At 47.1% G+C, this 15,458-nt stretch overlaps 1 protein-coding gene and 1 non-coding gene across 13 annotated transcripts in view; both read right to left on the bottom strand.

Moving 5' to 3' along the window:
• PRRC2B (proline rich coiled-coil 2B) overlaps positions 1-15,458 on the bottom strand; it is a 47,483-nt gene that overhangs the window by 7,172 nt on the left and 24,853 nt on the right. For 7 of the 12 annotated variants that reach the window (XR_015703665.1, XR_015703666.1, XM_087752774.1 and 4 more), the window contains exons 14-25: positions 12,789-12,999; positions 11,821-12,040; positions 9,100-11,163; positions 7,341-7,540; positions 6,362-6,507; positions 4,949-5,090; positions 4,244-4,326; positions 3,343-3,534; positions 3,009-3,203; positions 2,491-2,577; positions 1,434-1,538; positions 625-817 (exon numbers count right to left, since the gene is read on the bottom strand). Coding sequence is in view for 10 of the 12 variants with exons in the window: in XM_087752774.1 (XP_087608900.1) it covers positions 625-817; positions 1,434-1,538; positions 2,491-2,577; positions 3,009-3,203; positions 3,343-3,534; positions 4,244-4,326; positions 4,949-5,090; positions 6,362-6,507; positions 7,341-7,540; positions 9,100-11,163; positions 11,821-12,040; positions 12,789-12,999 (3,838 nt within the window). In the remaining 2 variants the exon portion in view is untranslated. The remainder of the gene's footprint in view (positions 1-624; positions 818-1,433; positions 1,539-2,490; positions 2,578-3,008; positions 3,204-3,342; positions 3,535-4,243; positions 4,327-4,948; positions 5,091-6,361; positions 6,508-7,340; positions 7,541-9,099; positions 11,164-11,820; positions 12,041-12,788; positions 13,000-15,458) is intronic. The other 5 variants (XM_087752778.1, XM_087752780.1, XM_087752781.1 and 2 more) reach the window with 4 other exon arrangements.
• LOC148056236 (small nucleolar RNA SNORD62) lies at positions 296-383 on the bottom strand. The gene has a single exon (XR_015703816.1). It is a non-coding gene; the product is annotated as a small nucleolar RNA SNORD62 (small nucleolar RNA).

The following is a 15,458-nucleotide window of genomic DNA, read 5'->3' as shown; positions in this document are numbered from 1 at the left end:
GAGTGAGAAGGATCATGCATGCATGAGAGGTTCTTTGGGATCCAGCAGCCAGAGAATCCAAGTACATTTCCTTTTTCCAGCTGCTCTCCCTAACTATACACGCTACCTAACATGACTGACCTTAAGCTTTCCCTCTGTAACTCAAGGACAGCAACACCTTCTCATCTCCCAGAGTTTTGCAAACTGTAAGCAAGCTGTTGCTATTACGTACAAAGAGCAGAAGGTGCTCAGAACCTGTGACTTAAATAGCAAAATGAACAGAGGAATGGTTGATATTGTATTGGGACTGCTGAAGTCTCTCAGCCATGGGTTTCTTCACTTCCCTTCTATTCAATTGAGCACACAGTGAAGGGTAAGCAGGATCTATTGAGACATCACAGAGACTTGCCGCTACAGAGGGGAAGTCGTCCTTGTACTAAGTTTATACCACACTCAAGTAACATTCTCCAAAGTGGGGAGATGGTCCCTCTTTCTGTCTTCCCTGAACTGTTGTCAAGAATCTGTTAAATACCAGCCAGCCAGTTACTTTACATGGAAGCTCTTCTCACCATGCTCTCCTCTACTAGAATCCGAGGATGACTCCTACCAGACAATGCAAATACTGCTGCCGCAGTTTGCGGGTACCTGGAATAGATGCAGAAGGTGCTACGGACGCCACAGGCATAGGAGGCATAGAAACTCCACCAAAAGAGCTGTAGCTGACACCGTTGGAAGCTCCAACACTGGAAGGAGGCTGGATGCCTGAACCTGCGCCTCCTGGGGAGTTCTGTTCTGGTAAACTAGGAGAGTTTTCCCAAGCTTTACGAGCAGACTCCATCTATGGAAATGAAGGACAATAACTACAGACAGTTCAAATGGGGAGGACAATACTGAAGCCTAGAGTTGCTCATCTATGACCTATTAGTTCAAATTCAATCTAGTCTAGTCATAGCAGAAAGCTGGTGGGTCTCAGGTCAAGGGGTTTCACACCAGTTCCCACTGGGCAAGCATCCTTCGCAAACACTCAGTCGCCCTTGGTATTTGCTGAGCTTTTTGGGTTTGGGGCAATGGTGTTTTTTGTTTTGGTTTATTCTGGGGTTTGTTCTTGTTTGTATGTTTGCGTTTTGGGGTTTTTTGTTTGTTTGTTTTTTCCTTCTTTAAACCATCAGGCACCTAGGATCCCTGAACAGCCATCTTACCCAGACACTTAAATAGTAGGAAAGCTCTGTTGCACTTGTTCTAAAATCCAGGATGACTTCAGCATCCAGGACTGTTGAAGCACACACCCTTCCACCCATCCTGAAGAGCATATATGCACAACTTTTCCAGAAGCTAATTAAATATTTAGCAGTACCTAACAGAACACTCTGGGAAAGATCTCTCCATCCTTACTACTCTGGCCACGGAGACATGGCATCCGTGCCTAGGACAAACACACATGCCAGCTTGCTTACCTTAAGAGTAAGGTCTGCAGTGGGGAAGGACATTGGGTTCAGGCCAATGCACCGCTGGAGGTGATGATCTCTTCGCAGAATGGGAATGGACTGCGTTAACCCTGCCTGAGGGGAGATTCGTAAACGGTGAATACTCTATAAACTCTTATGAGAATGTCATAAGCTACCAAGGCTGACAGAGCCTCAGCTGGCAGCTCTAGTAACTACACCTCAAAGGATTCAATCCTCAGTGGTACTGCAGGAGTTAAGTACCACATTCAACCGTAATCCATTCTGCTGTTGGAACAAATGAAGTTTCGGTGATGTGCAATGACACCCTCTATGTCAAGTTACACCAGCTTCCACTTAAGCATCAATTTGACCCAGTAACTTCAATTTGCAGAGAAGTTCCCCCTCCTGTCCCGTATTTGGAACCTACCTACATTTCAGACAAAACCTGTTTCTGAAAGAGCACTTCTGAAAAGAAACACCCTTTAAGACAAACCTCCAAAATCAAACGGCCTACAAGCTTGAAGACATTTCAAAAGCAGCTTTATGAGTTTCTCACATTGCTGTCCACAGCTGAGCTTCTGGTGTGCTCACTCTTTCACATATAATAATGAAATACCCAGATGGCTGGAGTAAGCTAGGAAACCTCCAACAGGACCTGGCTAATGTTACAGTTCTCTGCCTTACTGTGGCAGATGAGACCTTCTGAGGAAGGTGGCAGTCCGGGCCTAAAAATGCCACTATCTGCATCATGTCCATTACCAGCACTCTTTTGTTTCTCACAGGAGGAGAACGGTGATCTCAGATCTGCAATACCTCTTGCTTTACACAGGTCACTGAATGATAATGGAGTTGCTCCCTATGTCACTTCTGAGCTAGTGATGCCCATTTTATCAAGGTACCTTGAGGGCACAGATTTCCATTATGGATTTTAGTCATGTGTGCTGCCTAAGCATTAAGTGTGAAGTCAACTGCAAAGAAGTATGCTTGCTCTCTTTGGAAGCATCTGAGGTTTAACTAAGGAGCATCTCCGATGAATCAATGCCAAAAGAAAAAAAGAAATACTTACATTACTGGCCAAGGCATCCTGCAACTTGGTGACAGGGTTAGCTGCAGTGCCAGAGGCAGAACCAGGTGGCAAGCTGAAGTCAGAGTCCTGAAAAATCAAAATACACAAAATTCAAATCCAGGTCCAAGGGCCACCCATCTGCTTCTCATGGTGAATGACTTTAGCCTGAATCATGACACTAGAAACTAAAGATTGTCCTCCAGTAAGACTTGCTGGAAGAGAACAAAAAGACACTTCTCAGCACTCAGCAGCAGGCAACCCCCAGAGGCACACAAAGGCTTAGATGGCCATAATCTTGTCCCTCACCTCTGTTACCACCCCAGCTGGTCCCTGGGACAATCCAAGAGGATATTACGTGTTTGCCAAGACATCTTGAGTACCTGGTTTGTGTCAGTAATGAAATCTAAGGCAAATCTACAGCTGGAAGCTTCCTCTAAATAATCCTTCTGCCTCAAATCACCTTTCATATCTCAACAAGCTCAAATCACCAAGAAGATAAAATTAAATTCAATCCTCACTTTAGGATTTACTCCAAATTCAATGGGTGGCACAGGAAGTACAGAATCCACGTGAATTTCCACCCCATTAACAGGGGGAATATTCCCTTCCAGCCGTTCCGTTCCCTCCGAACCCTTTCTGTTTTTCAGGGAGCGTTCGTTGCCGATTGGTCCAGGCTTGTGTTCCTTGTTCTGTCCTGAGCCTTGATCTGAATCCTTAACAGGAAAGCAGAGAGGCTGAGACACAAAGACTGAATAACCCAATCTCAAGCCTTAAAAATGCTATCAAGAACAACACAACCACTTCACAAGGTCTCTCACTATGTGCTCTGGCTTGGCTGCAAATCCAGATTACCTTTTTATCAGATTGCTTCTGCACTTGCTCCTTCTGGCAGTCAGGCTTTGGGTCCACCAGGCCAGCCCCATTCATCTCCTCTGGTTTGAGGGTGCCATATGGAGAACTGCGCTGAGAGGAGGTAGCGGAGGATTCCCGAGACTCCGCGCTCAAGTCAATGCCACTATCCCCCTGGCTGCTTTTAAAACCCTGCTATGCAAAGCACGAAATGTGTTAAAAGCCCCAGACTCCGACCCAGCTCCACAAAGGAGGAAAAAAATCCCAGAAAACAGCAAGACCGTGTCCCCTTTTCAAATCACGTTCTTGGTTAACTGCAAAGGAGTTGGGCCTGACCTGCAGCATCCCTTGACTGCTGCTTCAGCTCTACACAACCCTGAGACAGGTTAACCAATGCACCAACTGGACCATGGCTTTAGAATAAGGAAAAAGTGTCCCACATAGCAACTAGGCTGAGATTGCCAAACTCATTTCACTTGTGACCCAAACCAGATTTGAACTCTGGTCTCCAGAGGTGAAGCATTCAGGAACGTCCTCCTCCGCCCTCCCTGCATTAAGGCTACAGCTACACACTGCTCACAGGCATGAGGCACACAAACATGACCTATGGGATTCCACCATCCTCGACCACACTCTGCGTCCAGTTAGGAGCATAACCCTGGAATAGCTCTACCAGACAGTTACTCCAGATTTATACCCACATGTAACACCAAGTAGTGTTTGGCCCTCTAGGTCAAGATTTGAGCAGCATCAAGCTCAAAATTAGAACTGCAAAGAGACAGTTTAAAATTGCACAAGCAGAGCTGAGAGTCGCTAAGCACAGATGGAGCAATGAGAAGCATAAGCCACCTATGTTAATATTTTATACACACAATACCTGAATAGCACATTAGGTGCCACTTACCTCAGCGGTGCTAGATTCAGTACCATTAAAGGTATTTACAGGCTTGCTCCAGGAATCACTGCCAGGAGACTGAACGGAAAGAGCTGGAAGAGAACGGAGGGCAGGGTTCAGCTGCTTGAAACACAACTGTGAGCACACCTTGTACACCGTGCATGTTACACTATTAACTTTCAGTTTCTAGCCATGAGGTAGGACTTTTTCACTGTCTCAGAAAGCTAGTGCTGCCCATTCAGCTGAGACATGACAGAGGACAGAGAAGACAGGGTATGGAAAGCAAGGGCAGAGAACAGGGAAGAGATTTCTTAAGGAACATGAAAACAACAGGAGAAAGAGCAAAGATAGAAACAAGGGAGGTACTAGCTATTCAGGGCTAGAGGATGAGAAAACAGAGGAAGGCAAAGTAAGAAAATGGCTGAAGTAGATCCAGCCCAGCAGACTAGAAAATGCTATGTAGGATCTTGATGTTACAAGAAGACCCAAGAAATAGATTAGGAGACTGATGTGGTCAGCAAGAGGAGAAGGATGGTTGAACAGTACAGCTTTGAACAGATGCTACTCCAGGTGTCTGCTAGCTCCCCTCCCACTTCCAGCATCAGACAAGAGAAGGCTGTCTCCTTTTAAGAACAGACACCCTGTCCTTCCTGCACACACCAGAGGATTCCCCGGCTGTGTCAAACACTCCAGAACAGACCGACCCAAACTTACCTGGGCTGTTGCTCTCCCAGATCTCTGTGCCCAGGCTGTTTCCAGAAACTGTTACATCACTTTGCTCCAAGCACAAGCTGTTCTGCTTCTTAGCAAATCGAGGAGGAATGCGAGACTGAAGGACGCGGGCCTTAGCTGGTGCCTGAGAGAGAAAAGGCACAGACCATAAGACCTGTCACCACACTGGGCTAACCAGAGTCTGCTCCTGGCAAGTTCAAACCCTCCATTTCTAAATGCTGCAATGTGAAAACCCCCCAAATCATGTAACAGAACCATGCAAAGTAGTTCTGACTCCCTCCTTGCTCTTCCCCGCCCCTGCCGCCCCCCCCATGGACCCTGTGGCTACTGGGAGGTTCCCCCAGTCTAACAAGGCAGTGAAAAAAGCTGCCTTCAGCAGCATGAGATTTTTTTTTTCTCTTGGGGAGGTGGGGGGATAGGATACAAAGCAAAGCAAAATTAACACTACAACAGACTTGGGCTGCTTAATTCCTCTCTTTTACTCCAGCTAAAGCAAGATTGGTAATTTCACAATACAGAGATGGCTCTTTCACAGACCCAAGATCTGAATAGAAAGAGAGCACTTCTCTGCAACTGCAAGACCTTTCCCACTGCACATTCACACACTGTCCTCAGCTTAATTTTAAAGATGCCAAGCAACCAGGCTTTTATAACTTTGCTTGAGAGACTCTCTGAACCTACCACAAGCCCTCCTTGTCAGGAAGCATTTCCCAACGATGCTTTTCATTTGCATTTAGTCCTCCAGATTTCATTAAGTCTCCTTTCGTGTCAAAATATTCTCGTATCCCCCTAGAATCTGCAGGCTGCCAGTACACATAGACAAATGCCCCCTCATAAACATTACTTAGCTAAGCTATCCTCACTGCAGTCTTAAATATTTTCTTGTAAATCAACTCCTTTACCCTATTACGAACACAAAATTGTCAGAGCTTCTTCCAGTTTGTTTGTTTCTTTCTGGTGAGGTGCCCAGACACAAACATGACACCTCCAGCAAGGAAGCTACCACATCCTGTTCTAGCCAGAACACGTTGTTGACACACCAAGAGCGCAGAGGTCCTCCACAGCTCACTGCTGCCCAGTATCCCACCAACTACAGCCAGCAACTGGCTTAGGGAGCCAAGTTGCTCTGATTGAGGATCACTTTAGAAAACCCTCCTTAACTCACAATTAACAATTCTGCTAGAAAACAAGGTCAGAAATCTAACCATCCTTTTCAGACCAATGGTCCCTACCCATCAGAGCCAAAATATGCTTCTGGAGCCTTATACAGGATCTGTACTACTTTGGCCAACGGCATGTTTTTCTGCTCACCCGAACACTTTTTGGGGCCCTGTTCCTCTGACTGCAGTCCAAACAATGAGTCAGGTTAAGCTTCTTCTGCCTCCCATTCCTCACCTGAGCAGCCTGTTCCTTCTTCCTTCGTTCCTCTTCCAACAAACGACGCTGCTTTTTAGTAAGAACCTCAATGAAGCCTTCACCTGCCATAGAACCTACTTCATTCTCTTCTGCTGTGTTCGACACCCGATTATCGATGATGGTACCTGAACAAAGCATGGACGGGGAAAAAAACAGTGCATGTGTGTATGCATATAAAGCTTTATAATTGCAATCATTTAAAGAGTGCATTCCATTCCAAATAGGATCCATGCTACAGGCAAACAAGTTCAGCCAGCAGCACTGCAGCTAAGCTTTGAAAAACTAAGCCATGGTAATCTGATGACATCTACCAGTCACTTTATCCTGCAGGGCTTTGCTCTCCTCTGCCTCAAGATGAGCACACTCCAGCTGGGAGAGCTGGGAACGTGAGCCATGTGGTAACTCTGGTAACTTTAGGTGTAGTATCAGTTGAAACAAACCTCACACCTTTCCAAATATTAGCAAGGACAAAACAGGCACATGTACTTTTGAAAACACACCCATCACCTCGGGATGTAAAACCTCAGTTCTACAAACGGCAAGAAGCTGAGTCATGGCCTAATGCCAACAGTTTCAGAGATACTCATTTCTTGCCTCCCTGCTATGAGCTCAGACTCAAATTCCCCACTTCAACTTCCTTCGCACTACATAAGGTATTTTGGGCTTGAAATTTAACATCTTAAATAGAAATATGGAAATATTCTCCCTAAAACCAAACTTTCCGTAGAAGAAACATTGAGAGACTGTCAGAGCTGGCTGGAAGTTTGGGTTTAAAATTTAAAATCATCTTTGTCTTCCATGTCTTCCCTATTCAGATACACTAAAATTTTATTGTTTGTGTAAATAAATGGAAAAATCTAACATGATATTTAAAATTACACTGAATTGAATCAGTTTGGCTTGAAGTCAGCCACAATGTGTTATCCTTTTAAAGAAACAAATTAATTATGACACTCACTTCCATAACTCAGTTCAAACTGTGACAAGGCCTCTCCCTTCTCACTCGTTCTTTGCGCAGTGGATTTGGGCTCCTTCTCTGGCTTTTTACCTGGCCCCTCAGCACTCTCTGAGTTTGCATGGGAGACCCTATCCAAGCTGTAAATGGAGTGGCTGCTCCCACCACTGGTGTTGCCAAGGCCCCCTCCTTCTTCTGGAGACCTACAAGGAAAGAAGAGAAAGGAATTAGATCTGTCACTAGAACATGAGTAAAAGTAGCAAGAAGAAAATATATGGGCTATATTTTCTTTACCATTTTTTTTAATCACACCTCATGCTTCCCCAGCCTTTGCTCAACTGAAGTGGACATTGAATTCTGGGCACACAGACCATTACAAGGACGTTACTGGGAAAGGGGGATGGAAAGAGAACACCACCTGTACTCTTGAGTCAACCAACACGCTGCCCCCACAACAAAGCTAGTACCCTAGCTTGTCCCCATGGGGAGGGCGCCGCTTCTGTACAGCATCTCCTGCTCTCCTATGACACTGCTTAACAGCACCCCTGCTCCTCTTTGCAATTAACACACATTTCTTGGCAAGCATCAGGTAAGGGGAAGGGAGATGGGGAGAGGCTGATGACATTGAGAAAAAAAAAAAAAAAAACAATAATTTTCCCATTTTGTTTCTCCCAGAACTTTTTTTGCCCGTTTGACCACCAACCACACATCATTCCCAAGCATTCAACTCACAAGAGAGGCATGGTTAAAGAAGGAGGGAAAAAAAAAGCTTCCCCCCTTCCCTTCCTTTCCCTTTCTACCTGCATACGTCTTTCCAGACATCAGCTTCCTCCCCCTTATTTCCATATAAACTACTATTAGTTACTACATCCAGGAGTTGAGGGAGATGGGTCACAAGAGGACAGAAAACAAAGAACAAGTTGCCTATTTATCAGTGCTTTAAACCCAATACAATGCAACTGCACAAGACTCTTCTCCTGTTCCTGTTAAAGGAAAAGGGTAACAAGGGAGCTGTCAAACTGGCCCAGGACCAAGGCCCACCTAACCCAGTATCCTGTCGATCATCAGATTTTTCACAAGACATTTGCAAGGAAATACTTAATCCCTAGTGTCGGAGTTGTCTTAAAATACTCTCAGGAGGAACTCCTCCCACCAGGCCACTGCTTGCTATTCATCACCGTTCTCGACCAAGGTCTAAGAAAATATTTGCTCAGGCAAAGCTAGGACTGGCAATGTCACACGTTGTGCTCATGCCACAACCACACTACTGGGAATCCAGGTGCTCAACCCGCACAGCTCACAGCACCTTATCCCAGGAGAACCCAACCCTCACTTCTGTGCTCTGTTACATTCCATTGGGGACCCATGATAACAGAGAAAGGACACAACAGATCTGCAGCTAAGGACCAGGATTTCCTTCATTATCTTTCATGCCTCTAGTGAGAGGCAGTCCAGAGAGTAGAGAGCTATCTTGACCCCACACTAAGGTAAAGAGCAGCAGCACATGTCATGCCCACAGCATCTCAGCAACTTCCATAAACCTGGATTCCCAGCATGGAAGCAAAGACATCCATCAGTTGTAAAACAGACAATGAAGAAACCCTTGGATGTCATAAGGCTGGATAAACAGTGCAGGAACTCACCTGCACTAGATGAAAAGAAACACAGCCAATAGCCCCTCACCCACAGCCCAGCCTCTCTCTGCTCCTCCAATATCTGCATATCAGATAACAGATATCTGTACATCAGAATGCAACTTTACCTTTTGCTTTTTATCAGTGTCCCGTTCTGCTGACTCTCGTATCTGGAAGCTGCTCCTACACCAGTCCTGATGGACTGCTCTGCAAACCCTGCTGGCTCGGCCTTGCGGCTCTGCCTGTCGACGAGCGGCCTTTGGCTTGAGAAGCTCCTCTTTGCTAGCTCCCTCTTCTCTCCTAAGCTCCCACTCCCGAGGCCACCCTCCAGCTGGCCTTCGCTCTCTGAAACTCCATCTCGCCTCTCCCGCCGCTCGCTGAAGTCACTGCTTTCAGATGCTGTCTCCCACTCCTCGTTGGCATGGTCCGATGAGTTCTGGTAGGACAGCTCAGGAGACCGTCTGCCCGAGATGCTGCTCTTCTCTGTGGTGGTCAGCTTGGGTCGTCCAGGCCACTGGCTGGGCAGCAGGTTGGGGCCTCCCTCCTCAGGGTTCCACTGGCCAACCGATTCCCTCTCTTGCCTGAGGCGCCTGAATCGAGGGGGCTTGTCTTGGCGGGGGGGACGCCTCCTCCTGAATGGCCTGTTCTCTATGTTCTCCTGATCCGCTGAGTAATCCTCCTGGAAAAAGTGCCTTTTGTCATCCAGATGACTCTCGTCAAAAACCCGGCTGGAGAAGGAATCCACGTGTTTATAAGAATCCTGAATGTAGTCCCTGTCAGACTGCTGCCTGCTCCCAAAATTGTCTGATGGAGAGGTGTGGCTGTACTCTTGCCACCCTGCTCCCCCGCTCCTGCCTTGCCACTGGGTGGGCTCCTTACCCATGAAACCCCTTCGCCCATAGCCGGAGTTGCTCAGTCTTGGCGGCAGAGATCTCCCGAAAGCTCTTGGAGCCCTCATCTTAGGATCCAGACTACTGTGATCATCTGAATAGATTTTGTTGGACCTCCAAGACTCTTTGAAGTCTCCCTTTTTCAAATCACTGTCCTCCCTGTCCAGCACAGAGCCTTCATTGCTGTTTTCCGAGCCCCTCTGCCGGCGACGCTTGGGGAGCTCCTCGTATTCTGACCCTTCACTGTGCGTCTCGCTCGCAATCCGGCGCCTTGGCTTGCCTCTGGGGAAGTCCTCTGGCTGGTTGAACTCCCGAAGCCCTCGCCCTCGGCTGCTCCGCTGGTTGTTATAGACTCCCCGGCTGCCCACAACGGTGCCTCGGCCTCTGAAAGTGAACTCTCTGAAGCCTCTCCCTCGCCCACGCCCTTGACCTCTCCCACCAAAGGCTTGTTCCTCATCAATGAAGATCCAGTTGTTTCTTTTTGTGGGAGGGAGATCACCAGACTCTCGGGATAGTTTGTTCTCCCAGGTTCTTTCCGGCTTCTCGTCCTCTTCTTCTTCCTCTTCTTCCTCCTGGGATTTCTCAGCCTCTCGGGCAAGGCTGGCTTGGGAAGAACCTTTGTCATCCAGCAGGTAACGCGTGGAGTTCAGTAAGGCTGCAGAATCATCTGGCTCATTTTCTGCTTTCTGAACAGCAGCCTTCTCCTTCAGTGGGCGTGAGGTGTCCTCTCCCTCCAGTTTAACCTTCTCCATCTCCTTCTCCTTCTCTTCCACCTTGAGAGCTTTCAGGACTGGTTTTTTAATCGGGCCTGATCGCCGCGTCCTCCCCATTTGCTCCTGGTGCTGACCACTGGTGTTCCGGTTCTCAGGAGCCCACTCTGTTGTCTCTTCAGTGGGCTGTTTGGTATTTGCTCCTTCTTTCTTCCACGGGTCAGCACTGAATGACTGCTCATCCCTGGGCACTTCTTCGGCAGCTTCTGCTGCGGTCTCTGCAGGTTTCTGATGGTGGCTGATATCCCAGCCATTATATTCAGGCTTCTTCTCTGCTTGGATAAAATCAGGCTCTAGGGGTGAACACCTCAAGTTTGCATGGCGGTTGCCAGCAGGACAGGTTTCCTGCACGGTCTCCTGATGCTGGAACAAGAGATCTTGGCCTATCCTCTGAGAAGACAGGCAGCTATCGAAGTCTGCTTGGGCCTTCTTGTCAAAAGCATTCAAGTACTCCTCCCCTCTCTCCTCAAAGAGATCTCGCTGGGTGCTCAGACTCTCTGGCCTTCCAGAAGAAGCAGAGTAACTGTCATTCCTGAGAAGGAAACAAACAACAAACAAAAGTCAGCCAGCTAATGCAGAGCACAGCACATCTCCAAGGGCCCAGGCTGGGCACAAGAGGTGGAAACAAATAAATAAATCGGGGTTTGTTCTAAGTCATGAGGCAATGAGCCTATGAATACCTGAATGCTGGGCAGACCTGCTGTGGTCCCAGGCTTTACTGCCTGGTTTGTCAAATCTATGGAGGATAAAGAAAGCAGTTCCTATGATGGGCAGCAAACTTAAGAAATAAAGGGAGATTCAGCCTCCAACATATGTGGAGATCTGAAAACAAGGAATTGGTTTCAGAAAGGCCCAAAGAATTAGGAGACAAACTACAAAGTATCAAAATTTTTGACTCATTGTTTTCTGTACCTACTCACGTAGGTGACAAGTGCCTCTCTCCTACTGAACAGGCTCCAAGCTGGTCAGCCTCGACTGGCATCAGATAGAGAAAAACTCTGGATAGCTCAGTCTGTAAGCACCTCCACGATATAAACACTCAACAGTGTAAGGGTGCTACCAGATCATTACCTTGGCCTGTTCAGAGACATCCTTTGGCTCAACTCTACACCTGCTTTTCAGTAGGAGATGATTTATGGCAGCACCTCCCATCACAGTATGCATGAGGACAGGGGATGTCTGCACTCACCTGGCATGCAGCCCCTCCATGGCCATGCTGTCAGCCTGTTTTTGATGTGACAGGGAGTACCCTTTGCTCTGCAGAGATGTGTAGCTCTCCTGGCCCCACACTGGCACAGGATCCAAAGGAGCAGTTTTCCTTTCTGCCTGCCCTGCCTGACAGTTCTGATCTTCAGACCGACAGCTGCTGCCACCGATGGAGTCCTGCTGAATCATGGGCTTCATAATTCCTGGTCATGACAGAGTTTATACCATTAACACTAGGATCTCAGAGCCAAGAAGAATTGACGATCCACAGCTAGCTTGACTCCCCTTCCAGGGCTGCAAGTGACTGCAGCCATGGAAACCTTTCTGGTAGAGGGGAACCTGTGCTTGGGAAATACACAGCTGGGAAAAACACCTGGAGTGGCACAGAAGGTGACACAGCTTTCAGAGCCCAGCCTGCACAGAACACTATTTGGCAGAACATCACTGGCTTGGAAGCAAACAGGTGTGTGAAAACAAACCACAAACTCAAGGGAACGATTTATACATCCTGATGTTTATATTCACACCTCTGAAGATTAGTAACAAGGTAGGAAGGTGCTGGGAGCACACAGCTCAGGAACTACAGAATTTCTCCATCACATTTCTTGAAGGGGGTCTATTAAGATGTCACATGATACAGTAACTCCCAAACTGATCCTTCTCCTCCAAGGGGCAAGATCTGCTTTTATACCCGCTAAGGCTCCAAAGCTGTTAGGGAAGATCTCCCATTGCAGCGCAGGGGATGGACAGGCAGGTGTCCTCCCTCCCAACCTCCTCTGTTCCCTCACCAGCTCTCATTGCAACAGGCTCTTTCTCATCCCTAGAGAAGGTCAATCACAGCCAGCCAGGACACAAAGTCTGGACAGAGGTAAGGTGGGTGAAGCACAGCAACTTTCCAGATATGGACCAAGTCAACAGCCATGATGAAGGGAAACACGGAAAACACCTTACCTGAAGGGTGAAGGGCTGAAGGGTAGAAATCCACAGGGGTGCGACTCTGGGCCATGCGAGGGTCCATATAAGAGGGCATCATCATCCAGCGAGGATCAAAGCCAAGCATCTGGGGGTGTGGCGGATAAAATGTCCGTTGGGGATGGGAATGGGACGGGGGAGGATAGACTTGCTGCTGCTGCTGCCAGTGCTGCATCTTGTACAGCTGCTCCTGCAGGGAAGAAGGATGGGCCGTTTGACATGAACGGTCATGGTGCCAGGAATCACACTTGCAAACTGGCCAGCGGAAGGAAAACACATTCCAGGTGTTAGAGGCTCAGAAACAGATCAGATGGGAGGGCAGAGCAGGTAAGGGCGATTCACTACCAGCTGGGAACGTGGCAGTTGTTATTCTCCAAATACCCAGAACAGCCAGAATATGCTGCAGTCAGAATCTCACACCACTATGGGCCACACCACATGGCCAAATGCAAGGGATCAGCTTCAACACTGGAGTTTGCATTTTCTCAACGCTTCTGTGAGATACAGGACAGGTTCCTGTCACACACAATTTCCTAACTGGAACCAAACACTTCAGATGAGGTTGTTCTTTGGAGGAAATGCAATTATAAGTTATTTAGTGTGCATATATATTAGTTCTACTCATGTTAGCCGAACAGATTAGATAAGAACAGCCTAAGCTCAATTAAGAGAGCTATTAATATTTTATAGTATTTCCTGTGCATCCTCCAGAGATGGGCTGACACCTTCGGGTTGTCCCCCATCTCCCACACAGCCAGCTCACCTTCCTTTAGCTGAGGACTGTCATGACACTGATCCCATTTGACCTTTAACTTTTGCTAAAGGTCCAAGAACCACCTGTGTTTGAAAGGAGCTTTGTGTACCAAAGAAAGCTTTCAAAAGGTAAACAGCTCCAATTAACATGAAATACATCTATTTACCTGTCAAACTTTCCACCATCTTTTCTTACTAAGCTTACAACAGTGTCAGATACTGTAACTGTTTATAAAAAAAGCCAATCCCCTACTGCAGAGCAAGAGACACCCTTAAATCTGAACCTGACACGTCATTACAGCGAGAGAGAAACTCAGATAAATGCAAAGATTATATCCGAGTTATCTAGTGCTCCAGTACCTTGGAGAAAATATTTCACTAATGATACCAACACTTTTTTATTTTGTTCTTTTCATGGAACCATTGCTACTAAAGCAGCAATACAAGCCAGCCAAAATACAAATTGCCTCATATACACTAATGACACAGAGGATAAGAGAAAATAAAATGAAAATTTCATGTTCTTCCAGTAGCAATGACCTGTGGTATTATTAGCATGACAGCAAAGACATCCAATTATTTTTAGTTTAAGAGCATCTCTTTTAAAGAGTAACACTGGCAGCGTTTGCTGCTGTACATTTGAATCATGAAAATGTCAACTGCCCAGTAACAAGCACAGGGGAACATCCATAAAAGAGCAATTACTGAGCTTCCAAGCAAAAGCCAAATGTGAGCTCTTCACTAAGGTTTGCAGCAGTGTTGATTATATCACATTTCAAGTGATTATTCTACAAAGAATGGCAATTAACTTTGCATTATCTCAAGCCTGAATATTCTGTCCCTTGCTTTGACTCTGCTCCCCTAAGGAGGCTCACTGCATCAGGAAGAAGAGCTGAACAGTATGTATGGCACATACAGCACTGCAAGGCCAGGCAAGAGGCAAGACATATAAATCAGTTCAGGCTGGCCTCTCCCCAGAGGAGAGTTTTCAGTGAAACAAAAGTGAAACAATTAAGACCAAACCCATTTATGGTACAAAGAAAATACTGATTTGAAAGAGCCTCACAGAAAAAGAGCTGGGTAGGTAGAAGATGAGAGCAGATGCAGAGGACCCACCTCTCCTCTGCAAAGGCAGGAGGTGGAACCAGAAGTGTGCCGCTTCACAGGTCTCACATTCAGCCCAGGAGCAGAGTCCAACCACCCGCCAACCTAAGCACAGTTTGCCCCAGCAAGCAAATGGCTGCCCACAGCTAACAGGGTAAGGGCACAACAAGTGCCAAGTGAAATGGAAGCAGCCGATCCCCAAAGGTTTTCCTTTCCCTTGGCCTGTACATTCAGCTCCCTGTCACTGCAGCAGTGCTGAAGAACAGCGGCTCTCATCTTGTGCCAGGAAATAAGAACAGATGTTCACCAGGTTCACTGCCAGCTAAAGGCATTAGAGACTTCACCAGATCAGGCCTACAGCAAGTACCGAGGTAGCCACTGCTGCTCTCTTGACTCTGGACACGGGAAGGGAAACATCCCCAGCCTCTCCTGCATACACACATTTGCAAACCAGAGCTCTGCTACAAACCACGTAGTCCTAAGATTTCACATTGGCAGGAGACACCCAGACAACCGTGCAAGACAAGGCGATATTTCTGACAGCAGTGTCTACTTTTCCCCCAGGCAAGTGACAAACCTGGCCTGCCCACGCCTCTCCCCAGCCACAACAGCTCCAGCATCACAGGGTGCACATAAAATTCATGTAACCTGTATAGAGCCCTTTTACCCCGTCAGACAGGATACATCTGTGATCAAAAGTACTGAAAAAGGCCAGGGTAAAACTCTTATTTACCACCTCCCAGCCCAAAGACGGTTGGTTAGTTGGGGCTGATTGTGTTGAGAACCAAGCAA

Source organism: Nipponia nippon, unplaced genomic scaffold (assembly GCF_047370975.1).
Source record: "Nipponia nippon isolate SJK-2023a ecotype South Korea unplaced genomic scaffold, ASM4737097v1 scaffold_16, whole genome shotgun sequence".
Taxonomy (NCBI): domain Eukaryota; kingdom Metazoa; phylum Chordata; class Aves; order Pelecaniformes; family Threskiornithidae; genus Nipponia; species Nipponia nippon.
The sequence above is the reverse complement of the archived record's forward strand: the minus strand, read 5'-3'. Positions and strand labels throughout refer to the sequence as shown.